This window comes from Carettochelys insculpta, chromosome 6 (assembly GCF_033958435.1).
Source record: "Carettochelys insculpta isolate YL-2023 chromosome 6, ASM3395843v1, whole genome shotgun sequence".
Lineage (NCBI taxonomy): Eukaryota > Metazoa > Chordata > Testudines > Carettochelyidae > Carettochelys > Carettochelys insculpta.
Genome location: NC_134142.1, coordinates 103915296 through 103939799, shown reverse-complemented (window position 1 = coordinate 103939799; position 24504 = coordinate 103915296). Strand labels below are relative to the sequence as shown.

Sequence of the window (24504 nt, the reverse complement as noted above, 5' to 3'; positions counted from 1 at the left end):
CCTTAATATTCATGATGTCATCTCATCACACCAGTGTAAGCATGCAGAAAATCTGGGCCCAAATCTACACAAAAAAGTGACAACAGTTATAATTTTCTAATCCATTGATCCATATAATTTTCTGATCCATAAGTACTGCAGAGAAAGTGTGGGGAAATTACTTGCTCAACCACTGATAAAAGATTGCTGTTTCTGTTTCTTTTCCTCTACATATCAGACCTTAATCACTTTAAAATAATTTAATCATAAATAATACTGCTAGAATTACATCATTGTGCATGTGTTATCCTGATTGCTTTTGGGGGGTTTGTTTAGTAATTTATACAAAGCTCTCTTCCATGTTGGTGCACAGCAAAAAGGAATCCACAAGCCTTGGCTTTACCAACTGCTGGAAATCTGAATCCTCAAGGCCATCAGGACTCATAACTGCTAGTCTCCGTAAGGCTGCCTGTCAGAAACAATAAAAGCACAATTAAAGACATATGGTACCTACCAATAATAGCCAATACATGAATTTGAGCCCTGTGCATAGCGCCTATATTCTAGACTGAATTATCCACTCATCCAGCTAAACTTCCCTCCTAATATAAATGTGAAACTGATCTTTTCAATGAATTTGAGTACATGACTTGTTATGTGATCTTTGGCAAGACATTTCACTTTCTGTCCCTTTGTTTCCCTTCCCCACTGGTCAATTGCTTTGTGACATATACACATGGCTATCTAAGGAGTTGTGTGACCATACTGAAAATTACAATCTTAAGGCAGGTAACCAGGAGTTATCAGGTCTCAGACAGTTTCCTTTCAAGCAGGAGGCAATGGACACTTCTCTCTGTCTCAGGTTATGTACATGGGGGGCATTGTATGTCTCATAGTGGATGGTTGTTTGCATAGTGAGCCAAATGCTCACCAAGGGAGTGTACAATCTTCAAGAGAGGAAACTTACCAGATGAATTAAATAAAATAAGGGGAAACTCTCTACAAGTAAATATAACGGATTGCTGTGGTATATGGGAGTGCACAGAACCACACCCTGGATCCTTCATGCAGGTATCAGATATTAGCATGGAGGGTCACAGTCAACTTAGCTGTAAGATCCTGAAAGGACTTTGAGTGAGATTTCTCTATGTGAGAAAAGAATACCTACTTAATTAAAGTCTCTGGTTTGTTATGATTGTTTTACATGTAACAATTTGTTTCCAATATTCCTGCCAGCTGCCATCTGAATTTCTATCCTTTGATAATAAACTTATTTTCACTATAAACACAGGCAGTGGATGAATCTAGGACTGGGGAAGCCAGGCACCCAGTCCTGCCTGCTGCTACCTGAAAGCCTGCCATTGCTGCCCAAGGTCCTCATGGGAACCAAGCCCCCACACTATAAGGGCAGGTCCCCTCCAAGCACAGGTGGCCCCCAACACCCTGCTCACAGGTGCTCTGTGCCTTCCTCCCCAGCATGGACAGCCCACAGCTTTCCCCAGCCTCCCCAGAGTACGAGTGGCCCTGCACTCTCCCTCCATGAGCACAGGCAGCCACAGCCCTTGAGCATGGATAGCCTGCAGCACAGCACAGCCCCCCACCCCAAGAATAGGCTGCTGGTGGCTTGCCCTGGCCCCTTAGCACAGGTGGCCTGTAGTCCAGTGCCGCTAGAGCACTTGAGTCCCACAGCCCCACCCCTAAAGCACAGGGGTGGTTTGTAGCTCAGGTTTCCCTGGCCCTGCCTGAGCACAGAGAGGGCAGACAACATTTGGCTTGGCCCCTCATGGAGCATGGGGAGGGCTGGCCACACAGGGATGAAGCCCAGACAGCCTCAGGAAACTAGGGAAGCCATGCTGAATGGGAGAGCCTGCCCTGGGGGAAAGAGTGTGGGCTGGGGCAGCCAGTCATTCTGGGGAGGCATCACCTTCCTTTGCCTCTGATACCTGTTGTCCTGACTATACCCATGTCTGAACAGTGTGTGTGAAGCAGAATGACAATCTGTCTCACAATCTGGCCACAGGTGCTCTATGCCAGATCCAAGGCCACCACCCGCGCCGCCCTGCCTGCACTCCACCTTCTATTGCACATGGTCAGTGCTTGGGCTGGAGAAGTATGCCTCTCCCCTAGCCACAGTGCACAACCTGGAACTTCCCCAGAGCCATCTCTGCCAGGGGAGAGGTGCCCTTCTTGGGCACCCAGCTGGAGGACAGGCACCCAGAGCTGCTGCAGTGAGAGCAGGCTGGGGGTAATAATCTCTCCACAGGGCAGCCTGCATCCCTCATCCCTGGTTCCATGCCAGAGTCTGCACCCCCAGATGGAGCCCCCATCCCACACCCCATTCCCTAATTCATTGGTGCCACCCCCCACCATACACTGTCTGTTTACATGACACATCAGCTCCCCACTGGTACATGTAACAAAAATCATTCCACACATGAATGGACAAAATTAGAGGGCACACTGGTCATGAGGACTGTAACTTCACTGAGAATAAAGATGACATAAGCCTGCCTGCCAAATCGTCAAGTCCTCTAATATCCAGTCAGTCCATTGAGTTACTCCCACAATAGCAGAGACACCTTCATCCATCTGGTCCCAGCTACAAACTGACCTGTGCAAGCCATAAAGCTCCTTTTATTTGAGGCTGCTGGGTTCTCAACTGACTGCTTATGTACAGCCTTTTTAAACAGCCTTAGAGGACCCCCCCAATCCTTTCTCAAGGGGGCGTATAGTGTGGGGTCCCAATCAGGGAGCTCTGAAGAGACTGATACACCTGATCACAGCGCATGAATCTTGATTTTAATGGGAATTAAGATACATGGCACTGGTCCAAGACGGGAAGGAGCTGAGCCTCATATGCAATTTGCAAACTTGTGATACTTATGCATACTGAAATCCCAATGAAACAAATGGGATTTCTTCATTTTTCAGGATAAGGGATGGTTTAAATGTACCTACCAGACAAGCCACTAGAACAGAATCACTGTTGTTTCTTTCAGTGGGTGATCTGCAGAGTTCTACAAGGCGCGGAATACCTAGAAGTGTAAATAACAATGAAGAGAAGAAGCAACATTTGTTGTTATCTGAAACGCTCCCATTTTGACACCCAAATTCAGCCCAGTGGATTCTTTAGTTTTATCTGTCTCATTTAGTACAATTGTGAATTAATACAACACTACACAAAATGTGTAGAAGGAATTCTCCTCTCATGCATTAGAACAAGCTATGCAACTAAAAATTGCCGGTTAGAAAAACAGAGAAGTACAAATAAATGCATTGTTTTTACCCTCTACTGCTCTTTTTACAATGAAAAGAGTTAACCTAAAATACATCCTATCCATCATTCCCTAACTCCCCAAAACAAAAGTTTTAAAAATTGGAAAAACTCTGGATCCTAGTTTCTCTCTTTGCTGGGGGATCCGACTAGTCACATATGTATGATGTTGTAAGTTGAGGAGACAGGAGATGCTGAATCTTCAGGTGTCACTGTTTCCGCAAGTCATTGTAAGGGCTCAGTATTCCCTCTATCCTTAGCTATATATAGGAGGAAGCTGCATCTCAGTTTCCACTGAAAAATTAGCCATCGTACACCCTCAACATCCACTGTCAGCTCAGATTCTGTGAGGAACCTTGGGATCTGCAGAGCAGCCATTAATAAGAGACTAAGAGAGCCTCTCTCCTTGACTAAACCAGCAAGAGGCTCTGCTGCTCTAGTCTCAGCAGAACGTCATCCTCACCATGCTTATAGTCTGCCACTAGATTAGCATTAACATCTTACAGCTGAGTTTTATGGCTGCATCTGCAACTTCAGGGTCTCGGCTGAGCCGTGCCAGAGTAACTGCAGATTTCTGCTGAACACGCTCACAAGCGGCGATTTCTGCTGAATTCCCAGAAGATGATCTCTCAAAGAGCATTTCCATTAAAAGCTGAACACCTACAAAGGTGTGAAAGTTGCTGTTAGTACCTCTGCCAGAGAACAATAAAAACTTTCAAACCACTTTCTTGTATGAAAGTGAAGCAGATTTAGCCCAAAATAGTGAGTACACAACTGCAACATATGATTGTGCTGTTCAGAACATACGCACAACCTGTTTCTGCCCAAAAATATGTGTTGCCTACAGGAGGCTAAGAGACATACGGAACCAGCAAATACATTCACAGTTCCTCTCTTCCCTCTACATTGTTCTAGTACAAACTGGACACCTGGATTTTAGACTGACCTACCCCATCTGGCTCAAAGTCCATGGCAATGCTTGTAATTCTAAACCTCTAATTCCAGATGAACCTACACAAAGGGACCTGAAGTACATCAGAAGAGGTTTCAGGTCAGTTACATGCATGTTACAGGCCTTTGCCGCTCATATGACTTCAAACACCTTTTTAATGTTTAATTTAATCATAGCTAATAGGCTGAATTCTCAGTTACAATGCATGGTAGGTTTCCCATGGACTTCAGTGAAACTTACATACATTAATGTCTTCTTGCACATCCATTTTGCATGCCTGAGAGTCTTTTGGTTTTGTTGTATTCTCAGCAATATTTTATGATTGAGTTTATTCATTCAACCTCCTCCCCGCACGGTACGTGCCTTGGTTTCCAGTTCTCAGAACTGAACCCCATAACTACTGTAACATTTACCCTTATTTTAAATTTCCACTCAGCAGATCTACTTTGCTGGGACAATGTCCAGCTAAAAGCTTCTATGAAGTAATTAGCTCTCCCACTGACTGATGTTAAGCTCAAAGCCCTTGTGAAATTATTAAGTACCTCTACCTTGCTACTTTGATGTGATGTGCACAGGCCATTGTGCTTATGGCTCAGCAGCATTAGCGTGCGAGGTTTGCACCAAGACTAAGGACTCTGTGACATCATTGGGTCAGCAGATCTAATTTGCCAGTCTGTGAACATGGCTAGTTTTGGCAGGATTCCATTTAAATGGATCGATATTGGTAAATGTCATTTTCCGCTAACATGCTGGGCTAGACTAAAGATATAATCTCTCTAATAGTCAGAGGAGTGCAACCTCTGCCCTGCACCATGTGTTACTAGTCCTGCAGCAGGAAAGGGAGATCTCCTTCCTGGACTCACAGCTCCATTCCTTCACCAGCTGGGAATTCTGGGGAGATCTCTCCTCTGCCAGCACCTGTCTTCCCCATGCCTTGTGCCTGCAAGGATCAGGTAAGTGTCAGTAGCTCTGCAGAAGTGTGAGGGAGCCCTCTGCAGCCTTGCTTTCAGTTCTGGGAACCCCCAACAACCTTGATATCAGTATTGCCTTAACATCAGCCCCTCCCTGCCTTGATTTCCTGAAACTGTACAATTCAAAATTAAAACTGAAAAGATACCAAATGTCAAATTCTGCCAACCTAATCATGGCACAAACAGCTGTGATATGTGTGGTTCAATATCTTGAGTGTGCTGGGTTAATGTTACTGCAGTTGACTCTGAAGACTTCCAGTTTGCTGGCCTAATATGGGAAAGGATGCAGTGAGGTCACTGACTCATCATGTCTAGCTTGCCGGTCTAATGGCAAAACGTAGACCTCTTCCCCACATCCACTGTCTCATGCAGGGAGGAGATACTTCTCTGCACTCTCTCTAAATACCTGACTCCTTTAAGATGTTTCAAGATGCACACCCAGATTCACTGGTCACTTTTTGACTAGCGGGGGCACATGTATATATATGTAGAAGTGTGCACACCCCCCCCCAGGAAAAGGCATTACTGCATTTTGCAGTCTTTGAGCTGCAGAAGGTTCCCTGTTACACAGCGATTGCTGCAGATACATGCTATATACTGTTACTAGGGAAGCATGCACATGGCACCATGTCCCTGCAGCTCTGTTGGCTAGTGCAGAGGGAACAGACTCATAGCCTTTTTCATGCACAACCCCTAACAGACATACCACCAGCCAAGCTAGAGTCATGAGTCCTCGTGTTTTGAGGGAGCCAGACTCTTTGCAGAAGTGTAAGGGAAAGGAAAATCCTTTGCATTATCTTATGCTATGTACCCTGTACAATGTCTGTTCTGATTCTACAGGCAACCCTGCATACCTGTAACACCACAATCAAAACAGCAGTGAAATAACTACTGTACTCAGATGTTCCACTGACCCATTAGGTCCCTGGACTCTTCCACACCGTAAGAGAAAAAGCTTCCTTGTCACTCCCAGACCCCTGATGACTTAAATTACAGGGAAGCACCTACTGGGGAACTAGTTACAAGTGTTTTAGTTACAGATACACTAAAATATCACACACCCTGTATAGCCAGAGCAAAACACCCTAAACGTAAGTCTTATGGCTATCATGATACCTTTTAAAACAGGATTTAATGATAAAGAGATTAGAGCAGCTACCAGATTATTAAAATTATAATGTTCTTGAAACCTACTCAGAGAAAGAAAGCAAGCGAAAAGCAGAGAAATACTACACTGAAAATATTTTAAAGGATATGAAGGCCCTTTTCCATTCCATTGCAACTGAACTCACATTATTTTACAAGAGCCAGGATTTCACTTAGAATTTCAACAGTCTGTACACTTTTGGCAGTGTATTTGTTGTTACCTATAGCCGTGTCTACACGTGCACGCTACTTCGAAGTAGCGGCACTAACTTCGAAATAGCGCCCGTCACGGCTACACGCGTCGGGCGCTATTTCGAAGTTAACTTCGACGTTAGGCGGCGAGACGTCGAACTCGCTATCCTCATCAGGAGATGGGGATAGCGCCCTACTTCGACGTTCAACATCGAAGGAGGGACCGTGTAGTTGTTGCGCGTCCTGCAACTTCGAAATTGCGGGGTCCTCCATGGCGGCCATCAGCTGAGGGGTTGAGAGACGCTCTCTCTAGCCCCTCAGTTCAATGGTGGCCGCGTGGAGCGGCCCCTTAAAGGTCCCCTCCCCCTCCCTTCCTGTGCAGGAAGCTGAGGGAACATGCAGGCAGCAGCTCAGACACGCGGCCAGCCTGCACGTCCCTCAGCAGCCACAGGAGGCACAGGACCCTCAATGGCCACCCGGCAGCGCCCCCAGTGCCCTCAGGGGACCTCCCCCACCAAGGGGAGCCAGGGCAGCCAGCCCAGCCAGGCGGGCAGCCGGGCTGGCAAGCGGCAGCGGGGCCCCTCCTGGACGGAGGCCGAGCTACGGGACCTGCTGGGGCTCTGGAGCAAGGAGGAGGTGCTCCAGGTAATGGGGGGCAAGAGGCGGAACGCGGATGCATTTGCTCGGCTGGCCGAGGGCCTGGCCGCCCAGGGTCACCCTGCCCGCACTCCTGATCACGTCAGGAGTAAGGTGAAAGAGCTGCGGCAGGGTTACGCCCGGGCCCGGGATGCGGCCGGACGATCTGGGGCCGTCCCCGTCACTTGCCCCTTTTACAGGGAGCTCAGGGACATCCTGGGCCCCCGGCACACCTCCTCCCCTCCGGCCACCCTTGATACTTCGGCCGACGAGCCCCAGCAGGCCCTTCAGCTGGAGTCCGCCCCGGAGGTAAGCCCCGCACCCTGGGGGCCCCCCCCGGAGCCCACCCCAGGGACATCACGGCAGGAGGAGGAGGAGGAGGTGGGGGGGCTCCTCCGCAGAATCCGGGCTGCAGATCCTCCTCCTGCCATCCCGGAGCAGCAGCCGGGCCTCCACCCCCCGGGGATCTCCGGACCGTGGGAGTGGACCGACAGGTATGTACCCCCCTCTGGTGTACACCCCTGGGCTTGAGAGGCGGGGGTAATAGATGTGTGTCCAGGGCCCCCCACATGCTCACATGGCCATGGCCCCAAGGACAGCAGGGCCATGTCCCTCACAGCAGTGCATCAGCCCCTGCCCCTGCCCCCGCCCCACCCCGCACGACAGTGCCATGCCCCATCCCCGGGGCAGGGGGGAGTGGAACCTCGAGGGGCCCCCGGGAGGAGGGGGTGGGACACCCTGCAGCAGCAGCAGCAGCATGTGATGGAGTGGGGGGAGTGCAAAAGGGACACTTAGGCTAGATATGAGCAACAAGAGCCGAATAGCTCCCAGGGACAAAGGATGATCGTGGGGCTACAGCTGGCAGGTGACACCTCTGCCCTGAACAAACAGGAGGGAGGAGCCGAGCTGGCTTTGAATTGCGGGGGGGCGGGGGCCGCAGGTGGAGGCTAGGGGAAGGGAGAGCTGGAAGGCAGCCAGCCTGAGGAGGGGGAAAGCTACATCCCAGAGGGGCACCCCTTGGGGTCTTCTCCCCAGGACGGGTTGGAAGGACTGTCTCTTCTGACAGCTGGTGCTGTCACTCCTGGGAGAAACTGGGCATCTGTGACTTAAGAAACTTCTCCTGTCAGACCCTGCGGAGTGAAGTGAGAGTCGCTCCCACCAGGGGACGGGGTGCAGTGCAGGGGGACCCCTGAACCCCATCCATCACAGCAGCATCTCCCGGGGACGGGGATGGGGAACCTGCAGCACAGGGCTGGGGGGACAAAGGCCACGGCTTGGGGCCCACACTAACGCATGTCTCCATTCTTCTTCCCCCACTCCTCTCCTGTGTCCCACAGCTGCACCATCCGAAGGACCGGAAGAGAGTGCCGGCGAGGCATCAGTGGTCCCGGAGACCCCTCCGGGGCCATCGCTCCAGGCAAGCCCCTCGGCTGAGGACCAACTGGCCCCATGGCAGGCTAGACGGCGGACCCCACACCACCACCAGTCGACGGCGAGGGACCCCCAGCTGCTGGCCATCCACCGTTGGCTGCTGGAGGTGGCGGAGCAGCGCCTGCGGGTGGAGCAATGCCACCTCGAACTGCAGGAGCGGGCACTGGCCTGGTGCCAAGAGGTATGGGGGGCCTACATGGACACTTTCAACCGCCTTGTGGACTACCTGGCCCCCCATGCCGCGCCGGCCGCCGCAGCGCCCGCCCTGACTGCTCCACCTGCTGCACCACCTGCTGCTCCGCTCATCGCCGTCCCATCCGCCGTCGCCCCGCCATCCACCAGCGAGGGCCGGACTGACGAGGGACCCCTGGAGCCGGCTGAGACTCACCGGGCATATCTTCCAGTCCGCCCCGCCCCCAGCCAGCCCCGGACAGGGCTGTGGCCACGGCGGGGCTCCCGGCCGCCCACCCCCAGTGCCGGACTTTAGGGGCGTGGGGCCCGGGACGTGCCCCCCCCCCTGTATATAGTTGATTTTTAAAAAAGGACAATGATGGACAGTTTTAGTTCTCTTTTTTTGTGCCCCCCTTTGCCCCATCCCCTCCCATGTAAATAGTTCTCCCCTTTATCATCCCTGGTTTTCTTTTTAGTGAACAAACTTTTTTATTACTATTGTTTTACTTGTACACATTACTTTTGTTACACACATCTTGTATATAGTTTGTTCTTGTTTTAATTATAGTTCCAAAAAAACAAAGTTCTCAAAGAAAAACCAGTTAAATTTTAGCCACAAGTGCGTGCTGTCTTTTGTCCAGGAAAAGTGTGGGGGGGGTGCGGTTGGGTGCTCCGTGGTGTGGGCATAGGGGCAGGTAGTGTGGTGGAGGAAGGGGGGGCGGTGGGGGGCCTTGCAGAGTTCACGCCGTGGCCTCATCATCAAAGTGGGCCCGCAGGGCCTCCCGGACCCGGGTCCCTTCGGGGTCCACCTGCCGACTGGGGGCAGCGGGTGGCTGCACGTTGGCCCTGCCGGCCTCCACAGCCCAGCCCTGAAAAAAGGCCTCCCCCTTGCTTTCCACCAGACTGTGTAGGGCGCAGCAGGCACCCACAATCTGGGGGATGTTGGTGGGCCCCGCATCCAAGCGGGTGAGGAGACATCTCCAGCGCCCTTTGAGGCTGCCAAAGGAGCGCTCCACCACCTGGCGCGCATGATTCAGGCGCTGGTTGAAGCGCTCCTGACTGGCAGAGAGATAGCCCGTGTACGGGTACATGAGCCAGGGCCGGAGGGGGTATGCCGCATCTGTGATGATGCAGGGGGGCATGGTGGTGTCCCCCAGAGGGATCTCCTGCTGGGGGATGTAGGTCCCCGCCTCCAGCCAGCGGCACAGGCCCAAGTTCTGGAAAACCCGGGAGTCGTGGGTGCTGCCAGGCCAGCCTACATAAATGTCCTGGAACCAGCCCCGGCTGTCCACCAAGGCCTGAAGGACCACTGAGTGGTAGCACTTGCAGTTGAGGTAGCGTCCTCCACTGTGTTGCGGGGCGCGGATGGGGATGTGAGTCCCATCCAGAGCCCCGAAGCAACTGGGGAAGCCCAGCGTGGCAAAGCCGGCTATGGTGGCATCTGGGTCCCCCAGCCTCACGAGCCTGTGCAGGAGTATGGCGTTGATGGCACGCACAACCTGCATGGAAAGAACATGGGATAGCACCAATGAGGGGTGAGCTGGGTGTGCGGGGCCCTGCCCGGCCCCCCGGCCCCTGCCCTTCCCTCCCCTGCCCTCCCCACCTCCCCCCGTGGGTCCTCTTACCTCCATGAGGACAGCCCCGACGATGGCCTTGCCAACACCAAACTGCTGGCCCACGGATTGGTAGCTGTCTGGAGTGGCCAGCTTCCAGACAGCGATGCCGACCCGTTTCTCCACAGGGAGGGCATGCCGCATGGCGGTGTCCTGGTGCCTGAGTGCGGGGGTGAGCCACTGGCACAGCTCCATAAATGTCTGCTGGCTCATCCTGAAGTTCCTGAGCCAGCGGTCGTCGTCCCACTCCTCAAGCACCAGCCACTCCCACCAGTTGGTGCTGGTGGGGTAGCTCCAGAGGCGACGACGTGTGAGGCGGGGGGGGGGGGGTTTCGGGGTGCTGAACGGTTGGGGCTTGAGTCCTGCTCCCCTGCAGGCTGCTCCTCCTCCTCCGGTGTGGCAAGGAGGTGCTCAGCTGCCTCCCGCATGGCATGGATCAGGGCGAGCCCTGCTCCTGCCAGGAGGGCTGGATGGACCTCTGGCTGCTGCTGCTGCTGGGGGTCCATGACTGCGTTGCCCGAGGTCTGTGTGCCTATGGCTCTTCAGACCGCGTGCTGTGCAGGCTGCGTGTGTCTGGGAGGGGCCCTTTAAGGGAGCGGCTAGCTGTTGCCCCGGAAGCGCTAGTCCGCCCTGTGACCCTGTCTGCAGCTGTGCCTGGCACCCTTATTTCGATGTGTGCTACTTTGGCGTGTAGACGTTCCCTCGCAGCGCCTATTTCGACGTGGTGCTGCGCAACGTCGACGTTGCCAGCCCTGGAGGACGTGTAGACGTTATTCATCAAAATAGCCTATTTCGATGTTGCTACATCGAAATAAGCTACTTCGATGTAGCGTTCACGTGTAGACGTAGCTCATATCTGTTATTTAATACCTGTATCATGATACTATTTTGTTATATTTTATTATAGTATTCACATAATTAACACAAATGTTAATTGCTGTCAATTAGCAAAAGAAACAAAACTAGAAACTGAAGTTGAGAAGAGAGCCCACCCAAGCTCTTCCAATGCCAAAAGACTCTTGTCTCATCAGTATCTCTGGTTTCTAACCAACTGCGAATTGTTGCCATATTACACAGACACAGGAAACGATTATGCACAAATTAACTTTCAGCTCTTTTCACAAGCCTAGAGGCAGCTGCCTCAGTATGAGCTTCCAACAGAAAGGAAATGTGCAGACTTTACTGTACCACAAACACACTTTGGTTAATTAAGTCTAGGTTTTGCATGGACATATGCCAGAACTAAAATGATCACTTACTTGCATCATCTCACTGACTAAGAGGGAGAAGTAGGTGGCAGAGTGTGCTGATGCATTAACATTTTAACACTCTGGGTCTATGTCCAAATAAGGTTTACTCATCCCAAATGAAGTAAGCATGAGTGATCTCAACTTAGACTGCTCTGGTGTTCATGCATATCCCCAGACTGCTGTGCAATTTACTGAAATCTGCAGTGTCAGTTCAGTAAGGACTTGATTAGCTAGATGATAGGTACCCTCCATGCCCACTGGACTTGATCTTTTTCCCTCACACTAATGCAAATGAGTAACTCCACTGACTTCCATAAAGTTCCTCCTAGTTTACCCCAATCTAAGGAGCAGACAATTAGGCTAGCAGTCTTCAGTGGCAGCGGTGTGTACTCATCACCTCTCAGGAGGACTCAGATCTTTTAGTATTTGAGTTTGAGAGGCATAGACTGGAATAGTGGGTGTGTCACAGGTAAAGACAAAGATCTATTGAACTGTTCACAGGATGATTAATTGAACTTACATATAGCATGATCCTACATAGACTTTTGCCTAATATAAGGATATAAAGAGATACACATCTAATAGAACAGAAGGAACCTTGGGAGGTCATCAAGTCCAGTCTCCTGCCCTCTTGGCAGGACCAAGCACCATCCCCCCTGCCTTTTTTCCCTATTTGCCCCAGATCCCTAAACAGCCCCCTCATGGATTGAACTTACAACCCTGGGTTTAGCAGGCCAATGCTCAAAACACTGAGCTATCCCTCGCCCCCCCCCCCCCCCATGATGTATAGCATAATCAATACCCCACACAAGAAAACTTTGCTGACAGTCAGTTTTACTTCCCCCTCACACTCACTCTCTCACACATCTGACAAATAAAAAGACATCTGACAGATAAAAGCAAGGAAATGAAAACCTAAGCCACCTATATCCACGGACCTTATCTAATCCAGGTTAGTTTGGACTCATCTGTCAGCAGGTCTGTATGAACACTTTTAGCTATAGCATAAGAAATAGGTAAAATGATTTTAATTATATTTAGCAAGCTGCCAATTGCTTCATTTTGCTTCAAAATCTACATCTACAAAGTTTTGTGTGAACAGGAAACAATTGGTGTTATGACATATTGGTCAAAACTGAAAAGGTAGAGCTGCTAAAAAGTGTTGTCTGCAATTCAAATTCAACCCCTTTCTGTTAAAAGCATATTAAGGAAAACCATATAAAACTTCATAGAAAATTCATGTGACAGAAAACCTGTGCAAAACATCACTGACTAACCATCTGGTTTTAGAAGGAAAAAAAAATCAAGAATTTATGCCCCATTTTAAGGTCATATAAGCCTACCCATTGAGTTGTTACCAGGTGCCTCCACATAAATCAGTTAGACCTGCTACTTCCTTATCCAAAGGACTATTCTCCAGCCCTTACAGGCACCAATACTACCTTGGTCTTTCATAAAATCACAGAAATAAAAGACTGGAAGGATCCTTGAGAGGTGATCAATAATCAGCCCTCTGCACTGAGGCTCTGCATTAAGTGAACCTAGGGCATCTTTAACATGCACAATTTTTCCCCAATTTTGTAGAATCATAGAACACTAGAACTGAGAAAGACCTTGAGAGGTCACCAAGTCCACTCCCCTGCACTCATATCAGGGCCATGCACTGCCCAGACTACCCCCTTAGGTATTTATGTAACCTGCTCTGAAACATCTCCAGTGATGTAAGATTCCACAACCTCCCTAGGAAATTTAGTCCAATTTAGTCATCCTGACAGTCAGGAAGTTTTTCCTAATGTCTTATGTAAACCCCCTTTGCTGCAATTTAAGCCCATTTCTTCTTGTCCTGTCCTCAGAGGCCAAGAACAACAATTTTTCTCTCTCCTCTTTGTAGCACTCTTAAGTACTTGAAAACTGCTATCATGTCCTCTCTGTCTTCTCTTTTTTAAACCAAACAAGCCCAGTTCTTTCCATTTTCCCTCATAGTTCATGTTCTCTAGACCTTCAATCATTCTTGCTGCTCTTCTCTGGACCTTCTCCAATTTTTCCACATCTTTCTTGAAATATGGTGCCCAGAACTGGACACAATACTCCAATTTGAGACCTAACCAGTGCAGAGCAGAGTGGAAGAATGACTTCATGTCTTGCTCACCACATTTCTGTTAATGCATCCCAGAATCATGTTAGACTTTTTTTTTGCAATAGCATCACATGGTTAATTCATGTTCAGCTTTGGTCCATATGACCCTTAAGTTCCTTCCTAAGAGAAGCACTTTGCATCTGTCCTTATTAAACTTCTTCCTATTTACCTCAGACCACTTCTCCAGTTTGTCCAGATTGTTTTCAGTTATGACCCTATCCTCCAAAGCAGGTGTAACCTCTCCCAGCTAGGTATCATCTGCAAGCTTAATAAGCATACACTCTATGCCCACGTTTAAAATGTTGATGAAGATATTGAAAAGAACCAGTCCCAAAACAGACCCATGTGGAACACCGCTTGTTATGCCCTTCCAGCATGATTGTGAACAGTTAATGACTACTCTCTGAGAATGGTTATCCAGCCAGTTATGCATCCACCTTACAGAAGCCCATCTAAGTTTTATTTGTCTAGTTTATCGATAAGAAGATTGTATGACACTATTTTTGTCCTTAAAACTCCCCCAGTGACATGGATTCCACACCTCCCTATTCCTATGCCTATTCCAAAATTTAAACTACCCTTATAGATAGGAAGTTTTTCCTAACGTAAATCTCCCTTGCTGTAGATTATGCCCATTATGTCTTCACTGCAAATGGAGAAGAACTAATCAATGACTTCTCCAGAGGAGCATTAACAGGTTTGAAGACTTATCAGATCCCTTTCTTCATAAGAACATAAGAATGGCCATACTGGGTCAAACCAAAGGTCCATCCAGCCCAGTAGCCTGTCTGCCAAAAGCAGTCAGTGCCAGGTGCCCTAGAGGGGGTGGACCGAAGATAATGATCAACTGATTTGTTTCCTGCCATCCATCTCCAACCACTAACAATCAGAGGCCAGGGACACCATTCCTACCCTTGGCTAATACACCTAGGCTATGTCTACACGTGAAGCCTACATTGAAATAGCTTATTTCGATGTAGCAACTGAGTAACGTCTACACGTCCTCCAGGGCTGGCAACGTCGATGTTCAACTTCGACGTTGCGCAGCACCACATCGAAATAGGCGCTGCGAGGGAATGTCTACACGCCAAAGTAGCACACATCGAAATAAGGGTGCCAGGCACAGCTGCAGACAGGGTCACAGGGCGGACTCAACAGAAAGCCGCTCCCTTAAAGGGCCCCTCCCAGACACAGTTGCACTAAACAACACAAGATATACAGAGCCGACAACTGGTTGCAGACCCTGTGCCTGCAGCATGGATCCCCAGCTGCCGCAGCAGCAGCCAGAAGCCCTGGGCTAAGGGCTGCTGCCCACGGTGACCATAGAGCCACGCAGGGGCTGGAGAGAGAGCGTCCCTCAACCCCTCAGCTGATGGCCGCCATGGCGGACCCCGCTATTTCGAAGTTGCGGGACGCGCAATGACAACACGGTCCCTACTTCGACGTTGAACGTCGAAGTAGGGTGCTATTCCTATCCCCTCATGGGGTTAGCGACTTCGACATCTCGCCGCCTAACGTCGAAGTTAACTTCGAAATAGTGCCCGACGCGTGTAGCCGTGACGGGCGCTATTTCGAAGTTAGTGCCGCTACTTCGAAGTAGCGTGCACGTGTAGACACGGCTCTCACCTCCATGAATTTATCTAGCTCTTTCTTAAATTCTGTTATAGTCCTAGCCTTCACTGTCTCCTCTGGCAAGGAGTTTCACAAGTTAACTATGCACTGAGTGAAGAAGAACTTTTATTAGTTTTAAACCTGCTACCCATTAATTTCATTTGGTGTCTTTTAGTTCTTGTATTATGGGCACAAGTAAATAATTTCTCTTTACTCACCCTCTCCACACTTGTCATAATTTTATATACCTCTATCATGTCGCCCTCAGTCTTCTCTTTTCTAAACTGAAAAGTCCCAATCTTTTTAGCCTCTCCTCATATGGGACCTGTTCCAAGCCCCTAGTAATTTTCGTTGCCCTTTTCTGAACCTTTTCTAGTGCCAGAATATCTTTTTTTAAGTGAGGAAACCACATCTGTACACAGTATTCAGGATGTGGGCATACCATAGATTTATATAGGAACAGTAAGATACTCTTTGTCTTATTTTCTATCCCTTTTTTAATAATACCTAACATCTATTTGCCTTTTTGACAGCCTCTGTACACTGCATGGACGTTTTCAAGGAACTATCCACGGTAACTCCAAGATCTCTTTCCTGATCAGTTATAGCTAAATTAGCCCTCATCAGATTGTAAGTATAGCTGGAGTTATTTTTTCCAATGTGCATTACCTTACACTTATCCACATTAAATTTCATTTGCCATTTTGTTGCCCAAACACCCAGTTTGATGAGATCTTTTTGAAATTCTTCACAGTCTGCCTGTGTCTTGACTATCTTGAACAGTTTAGTGTCATCTGCAGACTTTGCCACCTCACTGCATCTTGTCCTGATGTGACATGTACCCAGTCAATATGGGGATAATTGAAATCCCCCATTACTATTGCGTGTTTTATTTTGGTAGCCTCTCTAGTCTCCCTTAGCATTTCAACATCACTATCACCTTCTTGATCTCTCAAGACTAAGCATGCAGTTTGGTTTGTTTAACCTTTCCTCATAGGTCAGGTTTTTTAAGCATTCTATCATACATGTTGTTCTCTGGGCTCTGTCACTTGTCCACATCTTTCCTGAAGTGTGGTTTCCAGAACTGGATACAGTACCCCTGCCAAAACCTTACAAGTGCCAGAGTAGAACAATTACCTTCTATGTCTCAAATATAACAATATACCTCATTCAATTTGTGAGTTAGTAAAACCCCCAGAATCCTTTTTAGCAGTACTTCTGTCTACTCTATTATTCCCCATTTTGTAGTTGGGCATTTGATTTTTTTCCCCTTCCTACATCAGGCACTTAACAGAATTTCATCTTCTTAAATTCAGACCAGTTTGCCAATTTCCAAGGTTTTTTTAAGTTCTAATGCTGTATCCTAGAGTATTTAGAACCACACCCAGTGTGGTGTCCTCTGCAAATTTTATAAGCATATTCTCCATTCTGTAATCCAAGTCATTAATGAAAATACTGACTACTACTGGACCCAGGACTGATCCCTTTTGTGCCCCTTTAGATGTCTCTCCCAGTCTGATAGCAAACCACTAAAAACCAAATTTTGAATACAGTTTTTCCACCCGTTACACACTCACCTTCGGGCAACATTTTATAGACTACAATTCTTTATCTGCTTATGAGAGAATATCATGACAGACCATCAAAGCTTTACTAATATCAAGAGTCTACTGCTTCCACTCTATCACTAGACTAGTAAATCTGTGATAGAAGGAAATTAAGTCAGTATGAAATGCTTTGTCTTTGACGCATCCATGCTGGCTGTTCCTTGTAACCCTATCTTCATCTAGGCACACACAACTTGATTGTTTTAGAAGATGTTCCAATATCTTTGCAAGTATCAAAGTCAGGCAAACCAATCCAATTCCTTGGATCATCTTCATTCCTCTTTTAAAAGGCAGGCTCAACTTTCATCTATCCAGTCCTCTGGGACCTCACCCATCCTCCATGAATTCTCAAAAAAAAGTTGCTAATGGTTATGAAATTGCTTCAGATAGTTCTTTAGTATCCTAGCTCCTTCATTTCATCAGGCTGATTTGAATATAGCTAACTAATTAAATATTTAAATAGCATTTAATCTTTTATTTCCTTACTTTGGTTTACGTTCTTTCCCCATTTTTCTTAACATTAATTGTGTTGAGCATCTGTTCACAAGTCACCTTTATAATGGTGATCAATGCAAAACAAGCACTGGACACCTCAATCTTTTTTATATCACCACTTATAACTTTCCTTCCCCTCTGAGTATGCCTACGCTTTTATTCCTTAAATTTTCTTCTCATGGAACTTTATCTACCAGTTCTTTGAGTTTCTTAGTTTACTTTTTTTTTTTTTTAAGTCCATTCTCTTTATTCTGCTGCACTTCCTTTCTTTTATGAAATCTATTATTTCATAATGACTTTCACCCAAACTACCTTCCTCTTTCAGATTTGCAGCTAATTCCCTCCTGTTGGGCAGAATAATCTCTAAAATGTGCATTCTCAAATAATTAAGATGCGCCAAATATATTGTCCACGGGTTACGGGGAAGCATTGCTACTGCTGCTCTGTACATTTTGGTACATAATGTCATATGGATTTTGTACAGTTTAAATGAAGCAATGCAAAATGCAGGGTGCTAATGTACAAAGCTCAATAAGTAGATGACATCATTGATTTATAAGAATCACAGGTCCTCTCAAATATCCTAAGTATTAATTTACAGAAACAAATGTTACTATTAAAATGCTCCAGGTTGCCCCAACATGCATCTGTGGGTAATGAGGTAAACTATAAATATTAAATCAGTGGGTTAGCAATATGAAGTGTTCTAAATCTCTTGTAGAACAGCAGTGTACTTCAAACATAAGGCTATTCTAAGACCTCAGTTTGCATCCTGCTTCAACTTGCATTAGCCAGAAGATAGGAATTCCACTAAGAATAATGGCAAATGGGCTTAATTACCACTGACTTGCATCCTCAGGACATGCTGCCTTATTATCATCATCACAGGTCACCTCTCAAGCTCTCTCCTTTTCTCATGTGCACTCCACATACACAAACAGAGCATTTAACTCAGTTCAATTACATACCATTTCCTTGAATTATTTCTGAAGCACATTGGTCCAGCACAGACATGTTTGCTAATATTGTCACTACCTGCATTGATGAGAGAACAGAACATAAAATATGTTACAATTCAGGAATGTTAAATATAGTCACTGTTTCATATGCTAAATATGACAGTATAACAAGAACAATAGAATAGAATAAAAAAAAACCTATCCTTTGGGACTGACATTTTGCTATCAATTTCTCTGCCACTGCTTCCACTTACACTCAGCTGTTAAAAACATTCAATAGTAGATGGAGTGTCGTGGCACTTTTGTGAGGCCTCCTTTTGCCACAGCCATGCTGCCAACATGTACTGGGGGCTACGACAGCTGGAGGCTGTGGATCCATTAACTCCTACAGCAGATGATTTCTGAGGTGGTAAGATTTGCATGCTCTATGGAAGTTCCTTTATCCTGTGAACAGTGAAACTGGAACTATTTTTAGGGTGGGGGGGGTCTTGAGGCACATCCCCCTCCTTTAACCTGTTTGCACCCTTCACAACCCCAGGCTAGGGTCAAACCTATGATAGCCAATTTTCCAGGAGCAGATGAACGAAAAGCCTTTGCCAAGACTAACCTTCAATAAGTCTGCTCTGGGAGAGCTGACAACCTAGCCACACCTGGAGGTGGAGCAGAGCCCCTGGCCAGTGGTAGGCCCGTGAAAGGCAGCAAAGCCTTTATGGCCAGTGGCTAGGACCCCAGGGACCACAGGTGATGGCATTCCAGGGGTGTTGAAGCTGGTGGAAGTGGCAGGACCCCAGAGGAGACACCCAGAGACTGAGATTGAGGGCTGGTGGAGCCAGTGGTGAGTAGGCAGTAGGGGCCAGCCCCTGAGTGTGGTCAAGCCAGGTCCAATCCCAGGGGATGTTGCAGTACCCCTTGCATCTCTACATCTCATAGAATCACAGAATCATAGGGCTGGAAGGGACCTCAGGAATCATCTAGTCCAGCCCCTTGCTTCAAGCAAGATCAACCCCCACTAAGTCATCCCAGCCAGGACCTTGTCAAGCTGGGACTTAAAAACCTCGAGGGATGGAAAATCCACCACCTCTCCAGGCAATGCTTCACCACCCTCCTGGTGAAGTAGCTTTTCCTAATATCTAACCTACACCTCTCCCTCTTCAACTTCAGACCATTACTCCTCGTTCTGCCTTTTGACACCACTGAGAACAGTTTCTCACCCTCCTCTTTACAACTCCCCTTCAGGAAGTTGAAGGCTGCCATTAAACTACCTGTAAGTCTTCTCTGCTGTAAACTAAACAAGCCCAAATCCCTCAGTCTATCCGCGTAGGTCTTGTGCTCCAGACCCTTAATCATTTTTGTTGTCCTCTGCTGAACCTGCTCCAGCAAGTCCACATCCTTTTTATACTGGGAGGCCCAAAACTGGACACAATATTCAAGATGTGGCCTCACCAGTGCCGAATAGAGGGGAATAACTACTTCTCTAGATCTGCTCGAAATGCTCCTCCTAATGCACCCTAGTATGCAGTTAGCCTTTTTGGCTATAAGTGCACAGTGTTTTTTCATATCCAGCCTTTCATCCACCATAACCCCTAGCTCCCTTCCATTGTACTGCTGCTGAGCCAGTCAGTCCCTTGTCTATAACAATGCTTGGGATTCTTCCTCCCCAGGTGCAGGACTCTACATTTCTCCTTGTTGAACCACAACAGATTTCTTTTGACCCAGTCCTCCAATTTATCCAGGTCACTCTGGATTCTCTCTTTACGCTCCAACCTATCTACCTCTCCCCCTAGTTTTGTGTCATCCACAAACTTGCTGAGGGTGCAATCCAGTCCCTCATCCAGGTCATTAATACAGATGTTGAATAAGACCAGCCCCAGAATCGAGCCTTGTGGCACACTGCTTGAAACCAACTGCCATCCAGATATTGAGCCGTTAACCACTACCTATTAGGCCCGACCATCAAACCAGCTTTCTATCCATCTTATAGTCCAAGGATCCAATCCATATTTCCTTAACTTATGGACAAGAATGTTGTGGGAGACCATATCTAAAGCTTTGCTGAAGTCAAGGTATATCACATCCACTGACTTCCCCATGTCCACAGAGCTTGTTACCTTGTCATAGAAGCTAATCAAATTAGTCAGGCAGGACTTGCCCCTGGTGAATCCATGTTGGCTACTTTTGATCATTTTCCCCTCTTCCAAGTGCTCCAAAATGGATTCCTTGAGAATTCCCTCCATTATTTTCCCAGGGATGGAGGTAAGGCTGACCGGTCTACAGTTCCCTGGATTGTTCGTCTTTCCTCTTTTAAAGATGGGCACTATATTTGCCTTTTTCCAGTCATCCGGTATCCCCCCCAATTTCCAAGAGTCTTCAAAGATAATGGCCAAAGGTTCAGCAATGACCTCTGTGAATTCCCTCAGGTGCATTAAATCTAAACCCATGGGTGTGTGCACATCTCGTTTTTCTAGATAGCTCAGAACTTGTTCCTTCCCCACAGATGGCTGCCCTCCACCTTCCCATACTGCATTATCTAGGACCATCATGTGGAAGCTGACTTTGTCTGTGAAGACTGAGGCAAAAAAAGGATTGAGTACTTCAGCTTTTCCTACATCATCTGTCACTAGGTTACCTCCCTCATCCAGTAATGGCCCCACAGCTTCTCTGATAACACATTTATTGCTAACTTGCCTGCAGAAACCCTTCTTGTTACTCTTCACATCCCTTGCCACCTGCAGTTCCAATTGTGCTTTTGCTTTCCTGATTACTGCCTGGCATTCTCCAGCAGTACGTTTATACTCCTCCTTAGTCAACTGTCCACATTTCCATTTCTTGTATGCATCCTTTTTGAGTTTAAGCTGACTAAGGATTTCCCCGTTAAGCCATTTCTTATGCCTATGGCTGCTAAATCATCCTAAAGGAGCTGAAGGGGTACAAAGAATTAGCCCTCTAACAGTCTTCACTTGGATACAAATCTGGTATTCCATACTCAGGTTCAGACAAAATTCCCCACTGAGTAACCACTAAGAACTTCAGTTATTACTTGGACATAAATTCTAGTCAGAAGTTCACTTTCATCTTCAAAATATGGTAGAAAACACTGATTAATCTTCACAACTCCACTGGGAGTCTGGTATTTTGGGCTCTGTCTTTGGAAAGCATACACTCTAAGTACATACTTCAGTCCTACTCAGGTCATTGGGGTTTTGAACATGTTAAGTGTTGTCCAGAACAGAGCTGGATTTAAACATATGATTAAATGTTTTCCTGAACTGGTGCCATAGTCATATTTTGCAGCTGGGGAAACATATTAAACACCTGCTTAGCAGAAATGCTGAGCAATCACAATGGGGAGTTGGGGTCCTTCAGTGCTTATCATTCAGGTATTCACAGTCCATGTGACTGTAACCATCAAAATATGCCTCAGCAGGTGCCATTTAAAACCAAGTAACACTGATTATTAATATTCTTGTGTAACTTATTTACAAAGTGCATATTTAGAGTTATGGACAAATTGAAATCAAAGCTATAATGCATTTAACAGACAAGTCTGGGAAGAGAGTTGCCAGGTTTCCTCAAAGACAAAGAAAAAGCCTCTTCCTTCAAAATGTCAAAGTTGATTGCTGTCACCTGTCAAGTGGCCATTCTTTGAAAATGAAGGGGATGGGGAGAAACAGATCTATAACAATAACATGGAACCTCTTCTGTCACAAAACTCCATGTCTCCAATGTCACAGCTGGAATAAACTTTTACTAAAGGTAACTCTTAGGAAAATGTCTTTCAAAGAGCAACTCTTTTTTAAAACCTAAAAACACAAAGGAACCGGCCCGTTGACTTTGCTGGGGGAGTCTGACCTGATAGTTTGGGTCATCAGTGTAAGTGGGAACATGCGGTAAGAAATTTTTGCCTTGAATCAACTCTAGATTTTTACGTTTTAGCTACTAGAAAGCATTTTTCATCTTTATTTCTCTTGTAGCCATTTTTTACTTTGATGCCGAATACTTGAGCACATTTAAAATCTTTGTGTTAAAAAAATTATTTCTTTAAATTCAAAACTAATCTATTATGGTTCAGCTGAGCTGCTATGGTGCTTCTAATTCAAGTTGCAGACTGTTGAGTATTGACTTTTTACAGGAGCAAGTCTCCTAGTATCCGAACAGATCCGGAGAGGGCTGCATAGTGCAGACTACATGTTTTTGGGAAATCTGAGGACTAGGAAAGTATTGGGGATCACAGTGTAAGTAGTAACCAAACCTGATGGAAGCCAGAGTGAGCGTGGTGGGTTTCTGATGGAATGCTAGGCTCACGACTACTGGACCAAGGCTGCAGCTGTGCTCACTCAGGGTATGACCCAGGGCATAGCCATGGGTTGGACTGAGCGGACTGGGACACACCCACTTATCCAGGCCCACCCCTCTCAGTTCCAGTTCTGCTCCTGCACCAGCGTTTGCACCGCTGAGCCTGTCCAGTACTCCAGCTACAGAGCCAGGTTGGGCTTTGCCTCACTCTGCCTATCTAGCACTCCTGCCAGAATCAGGACACATGGCTTGCCCCTCTTTAGCACTTAGAGCCGGAGTCAGGGGCCAGGGCTTTTTCTGCTCCACCCATCTGGCACTCCAGCCAGGGGGTCCAGTGTCAAGGCACAGGGCTTGTCTGCGTGGCCCAATCTAGTCTCCCTAGCTTGATCAAGGCTAGCCTTGTGCCTGGACCCTGGTCCCCAGCAGGAGCACCAGCTGGTGGAGAAGGGCACACCCCTGCACACCCCAAACCAGATCCCCAGTGGGACTGCCAGGCAGACTAATTGGAGCAAGGCCAGACAGAGCAGAGCAAGCCCCAAGCCCACTCTCTGGCTGGAGTGCTGGGTAGAAGGCACAGCACAGGCAGTGTGTACAGTTCCTCAGCGTTCCCATTTGTCCAGAGCCTTTGGCCAGAGATTTATGCCCTCCCCACCCAGGGGGGACTGCAAGGGAGAGAGAGACTGCTCTGATGGCTACTAACCCTGCCTTTCTGTCATCGCCTGCCCCCAACCCACTCTGCCTACTCCACTGGTGTGACCTACATGCAATTTGTCTGTGGTTCAGTTTGGGAGAAACAAACAGCAAAGCATTGTGAAGCGCCCACGGTTGCAGGACAGGTGCTGACAACAATCCCTCATTGGTCTGGATTGCACTCTGGGACGTGACAGAAATTAAGAACCTGAATGGAAGAACATGCACATTAGAAGTGCCGGGTATTCCATGCTTCTCAAAATCAGGCCCAAAACAACTTATTTGGAGGCCATACAACAAATCACTGATAGACACTGGATTACAATTCAGACCCTCATCCCACCATACTGGCCTCAATCCACTATTGTATGCTGTTCTCAATGAGGCAAGCCGTCAGGGCGAGGTGCCAAGATATTGGTATATATTTTAGCATTCATTAACTCTCTGTATATGTTACTGCATACAAAGAACCAAACATCACTGATATTAGCATAGAAAGGGATTGCGAATAACCATTACTCCCAAAATGTAAAGCCCAAGATGAAGCAGGAATAAATGATTACATTAAAAGGATTCTTTGTCGCCTTTTTTCTTACCCTATCCTGATGTTGCTGATCTGCTAGAGGGATAATGGAATGTAGGGGGCTACATTTGGATAACAGCTTTTGGTTGTAAGATTTGTGTTCACAAACAAATTTCATTGATAGATGTAAGCAATCCTGAGAACAAATTACAATTAATGTTGATCTCACTATTCCATTACAGTAACAAAGGTGACTAATTTTTGGTGCACTGACATAAAGGTCTTCCTCTTTCCAAGGCAGTGTTATAGTGTCATCTCTCTGAATAAATTCACTCACTTAGGATGCAAATGAGATGATGAATCTCTAAAGAGTGACAGGTAGAAAAATGGAAACTCAATATATGTCTAGGTATTTATTCCATGCTAATTATTAACAGAGTTTCAGGCACAGTGTATGTATTTTTTTTCAAATCTAAATTATATCCTGTTAATGAAAATTACTTCCTCTATGCCGAGCCTGTACCCCATGTGGCTCTCTAAGTGATAGATGAATTCAATTAACTAGAATTTGAAT

General features: G+C 47.1%; 1 protein-coding gene across 1 annotated transcript in view; it reads right to left on the bottom strand.

Annotated features, from left to right (window-relative positions):
- Window positions 1–319: 319 nt before the first annotated feature.
- The window catches only part of INSC (INSC spindle orientation adaptor protein), a 167243-nt gene continuing 143058 nt past the window's right edge, over window positions 320–24504 (bottom strand). The window contains exons 10-13 of the mRNA XM_074998544.1: window positions 18434–18500; window positions 3758–3913; window positions 2938–3014; window positions 320–448 (exon numbers count right to left, since the gene is read on the bottom strand). Of these exons, the coding sequence (XP_074854645.1) occupies window positions 320–448; window positions 2938–3014; window positions 3758–3913; window positions 18434–18500 (429 nt within the window). The remainder of the gene's footprint in view (window positions 449–2937; window positions 3015–3757; window positions 3914–18433; window positions 18501–24504) is intronic.